General features: G+C 35.4%; 1 protein-coding gene across 4 annotated transcripts in view; it reads right to left on the bottom strand.

The window, feature by feature from the left end:
* Positions 1-235: 235 nt before the first annotated feature.
* The window catches only part of zc3h13 (zinc finger CCCH-type containing 13), a 34150-nt gene continuing 29681 nt past the window's right edge, over positions 236-4704 (bottom strand). For 2 of the 4 annotated variants that reach the window (XM_087235948.1, XM_087235949.1), the window contains exons 19-22: positions 2687-2887; positions 2352-2515; positions 774-959; positions 293-687 (exon numbers count right to left, since the gene is read on the bottom strand). In XM_087235948.1, coding sequence (XP_087092074.1) covers positions 783-959; positions 2352-2515; positions 2687-2887 — 542 coding nt within the window. In that variant the 3' untranslated portion in view covers positions 293-687; positions 774-782. 4 annotated transcript variants of the gene reach the window in all.

Genomic DNA, 4704 nt, shown 5'->3' with positions numbered 1-4704 from the left:
GACTCCTTAGACACGTCATCCGTCACGAAGTGCATGATGGGATAGAGGAGGACTTCAACGCGGAAGCGATAGAAATGACAGAACTCGTTTGTTTTATGCAGACTGCCTCGTATTTCTTATAAAATGACAGGATCTCTAAATTACAGATCTTTGCACTACTGTTTTATTATTGCCATGCAATATAAGCAAATAGTGAAGTACTCATTTATAAAATGTATTATTTACGCACAATATCCTCTGTATAAAATATTTTATTTCATAAAACAAGCAATATGGTTGATAAAAAAACACATTTTCTTCTTGAATCATGTTTTAATAAAACAAAGTAGTACTGCAAACAAAGAGTGCTGAAGCAGACTGATCACAAAACATTTCAAAACAAAACTGACAAACAAGGGGACCGCAAGTCAGATGCACAGAACAAATACAGTCATTTTATTGTCCATCTTCAGTACCCATTGTATAGCCCACAAGCAACCGTCATTCACACACATCAGGCATTACAAAAAGTCTCTAAAACAAATGTTAATGACACAGTTTTTATGCAGTACATAATTATCACATTTCTGAGTCAAAGTTCAAAGGTCATGAAACCTTAAGACAGCATTTCCACAGGCTAGTGTTTTCCAGTCTCTATGGATCTGTGATCTGGTCAGGTTTAGGGCAGCAATCCTCCATCAGCACTGACTTCAAAACAGTTTCAGTGTTACAATAACTGATGAAAAGTATGGGTTAACGATGATCTGAGATCAGTGCTTTCAGACTGTACTCACTAAGTGTGCTCAAGAGACGCACAAATCTGTTGGTGTATTCAGCTGTTGAGCTGCAGAAGCTGAATCAGTCTTGTCCTGTCCGCTTGACTGAGTAGAAGCCATTTTCTTTTTAAAGAGTCGCAAACTCAGTTGCACAAGTTCATTGTCCACCACTGGAGCGCTTGTATAGATCTGCTTGGTGGTGCCCTATTGTAAGGAAAAATAAAGCAGCATTAAATCAAATAGATGTATGCATGATCGCTGTGTGTGAACAGTGCTTTTTTTTTACTTATACTGCTCATACTATGGTCACCACACCTCAAGACACTTTTAGTTTGGCTGGAATACAAAATAAAAAAAGGCTTTTTTTTCTCAATTGCCTCAGCACAAGCCACTGTTTTCCAATATAGGGCTGTAGAATATATAATTTTAGCATCGATATGTGAATGTGCGCATCTGCAATAGTCACATGGCAAAGATATGCAATGTTAAGTCTGGATTATAGTTGACCAGTAGCTACAGAATTTTATTTAATCACTGTATTTATACAAACTATGCAATAAATAAATAAAATAATTAACAATAATTATTTTATATTATTCTTAAGTAATTTTCTTACTTAAAATTTTTGTCTTGTTTCAAGTCCAAATATCTATATTTCAAAGCGAAAATAAAACTTTCCCAACTGGCAGATAAGTTTACTTGTTTTAAGGAAAAACTCTTAATTTTGCCTAATTTTGGCTAAATTTTAAAACAAAAACAGTATTTTTATCTAAACTATTTATAACTGAGACAAAGCAAAAAAAGGAAAGCATGTTTTGCATTGCGATTATTCACTTTCTGTACCTGAACACAGTTAGACCGTCAAATAGAACTCTTCAACTATCCTGTGAAACTGTATTTACATCGCAATATTTATTGCATTAAAATATAGCAATATCAGATCTTTCCAATATTGTGCAGCTTTTGCAACAAGTAAAATATGCAGTCATCATGGCAAAGATAAATTAATTAGTTAACTTCTGAATAAACATGCTACATACTTATATAAAAAATAATAGAAGACTAAAGAACAACAATTAGATTACCCTATTTATCCAAGGTTAAATATTGCAGGGAATATTCAGTTTTATTTAGATTCATAAGTCCTCAATATATTTACAGGGATCATGGTCACTGTGAAAAGATGTTTTGACCCTTGTAGCAATGGTTTCGATTGATTAGCAATTTAGGAATGATAATGGACCAAAGTTTCATCTAAAAATCTTCTTTACAGTCCTACAGGACCAAAAAATAAATAAATAAATAAAACCCGTGGCCTGAGGGCGAGTAAATTATTTGCATAGAAAATTATTAAGGAGTGAAATATCCTTAACATTTTTAATAAAATCTCAAGTAAATTATAAGTATAAAGAGATTTTTAGGTAATTTAAATGCAAAAACACTGGATGATTTATCTGAACACTTCAGTGGGTAAATTAATGTATTTAATAAAACACTAACAATAATAATCTCCTAAATTCTCTACTTGATATCTGTCGAGTTTCTTCATACAGTTTCAGAAAACCTATAAATCACAGAAAGAGATGCCCTAATCACCTTATCATTTTTCAGGAGCTGTCTACGTATGGCAATGTCTCGCCGAGCACACAGTGCCTTGCAGCAAGGACCCAAGCTTCTCAGTAGACTGGCCCTTTCCATTCTTCTGTTGTATGCTGCCATATTCAGAGCACCCAGATCATGCTCTAGGAGTTTATCAGCATCTATGGATACATATATGGAGATTAATGTCACCTGTTTATTTACAACATCTGTACAACTACTATAGCTTACCATAAAAATAATATTTTTTGGTGATTGGCAATAAGTGCTGTTAGTATAGTTTCATTTATAGTTAAACTAGAGTATTTTCAAAGGTAGATTTGCAGACTTACCTTTAGGGTCTTCAATCTCTCTGGCACACACTTCTTTAATTCTGGCAAGGAGCTGAGGCCCAGCTAAACGTCTGGACACTCCTGCTCTGAGGAGTACAGCCCCTGGAGTGAATCGGAGCAGAGCAGCTCCAGGAGTTCTGGGCTCCTGTTTTTGCTTGGGCATCAAGCTGGACCAGTCTACATCAATCACATCTAGAGGCCCTGAAATAGAAGATGCATATTTTAAAGTAAAAATAACTGCAATGTGGGATAGATGACTTCTGGTATGGTTATTTTAGAGCTTTTTGTTTTATCCGCATGTGTATTGTGTTTAAAAGATAATTTAAAAAAACATACTTTTCAATCAAAGTAAAATGAGGGAAAGTAGGATTTTCGAAATCTGCATCATTCTCCTCAGATATGACGCATATGCTTAGACAGGGTCTCTGCATATATGATAATGTCAAATTTAAGACCTTTTAAGACCTTTTTAAGACAATTAAGTATTAAATTTAAGACCTATATCGCAATATCAAAAACACACGAGAGAAATTGTAAAAGCACAAAATTATGGGTAAAATAAAGTTATTTAAATTGAACAGTACTAAAGTCAGGTTAAATTTCCCATGGCTGTTGCAATTTCTAGCCAATAATTATTAGTCATTCTGGCAAGCAGAAATGTAACTGTGATAGAAAATAGGTAACAACTTGATTAGGTATTATAGCTTACTGTACTATTCACTCTTCAAATAAATCCTACTATCAATTCCATTTTATCACTAAAATAAAGTGAACTAGTGTCTGCTGTACAGTGTTTTGTAAAGTAAAGTGCTTCAATTAATTTGTTGTGGTAATACGATAGTTGCTATGGTAACACAACAAGTGTATTAAAAACAAAACTACCCAGTGCTTTAGTTTTTTTTTTTTTTTTTACAATATAGGGTATATTTTTCTACAATTCAACACAGTTGTTATCAGTTATCAGTTCACTATTCCTAATACTACAGTATGCTGAAGCATCACTGGAAAAGCACGAAAGGAGTCCGACGGAGCGAGAGCAGATCATTCACACGTGAGCAGCCAGTGTTTTGAGAGCTCGCAAGCAATTTTGTCCATGAACAAAGGAAACCAGCCCGCGAGCAGAGATTCGCTCTCTCGTATTACAGCGCTCCCGACTTATAAAACTGCGCTTGCGACATTTGTCAGTGAAATAACGCCATACTCTGCCAGCCGAAATCATGTCGCGCGCACTCAAAGCGAACCTCAGCAAACACAGCAATGATGTCACATGCGCCGCGCGCACTGAGTTTAATATCAGAAAGCTGGCTATTTGCTATTGCAAGTTGACTTTTTTGTAGTTGTAATACCGCAAATTACAATTGGACTAGAGAAATAAAGAACTACAACACCCCAAAAACCTAGCAACAACAACAAAAAGAATTTAAATGAGCGTTAGATGTAGCGTTACATGGACATCGCAAAAATAAGACCTGTGCAAAAATATTTAAGACCTAGAACAGCAAATTTAAGACTTTTTAAAGCCATGAATTTCGATTTTTTAATTTAAGACTTTAATACTTTTTAAGACCCCGTGGGGACCCTGTTAGAATTTCCATTTACAACGTTTATAACTGGTGATTCAATGGCGTTTTGAGTGAATTATGAAGAGTTTTTGTGACACAACTTTGAAAGGTGTGTGTTAAAGCCGTAATAATCTGTCAGATGGGGTTCAAGCGCGAGAGAAAAACGTTGTCCTAGTTTATGTGTCTGCCATCAGAAATACAGTGTGTGTGTGTTTCACCAGCCTGTCAGCTGTTAGCTCAACGGCTCTTCAATACACGCACGCTCGCACAATACTTCACTGCATCACAGAGCAAACCAGAATACTGGCATGAAACTTAACAAGTATTTGTTTGGGTTGGTTATATATTTGAAAGAAAGAGAAAATGTTGACTTTAACGATGACGAGGCTCCATTTAAACTGCAGAAGATGCCGTCTGACAACGAGGGGAAAATGCCTTACAGCAGATGTTTTCCCT

The sequence above is a fragment of the Danio rerio genome, chromosome 1 (assembly GCF_052040795.2).
Source record: "Danio rerio strain M-AB ecotype USA chromosome 1, GRCz13ab, whole genome shotgun sequence".
NCBI lineage: Eukaryota > Metazoa > Chordata > Actinopteri > Cypriniformes > Danionidae > Danio > Danio rerio.
The sequence above is the reverse complement of the archived record's forward strand: the minus strand, read 5'-3'. Positions and strand labels throughout refer to the sequence as shown.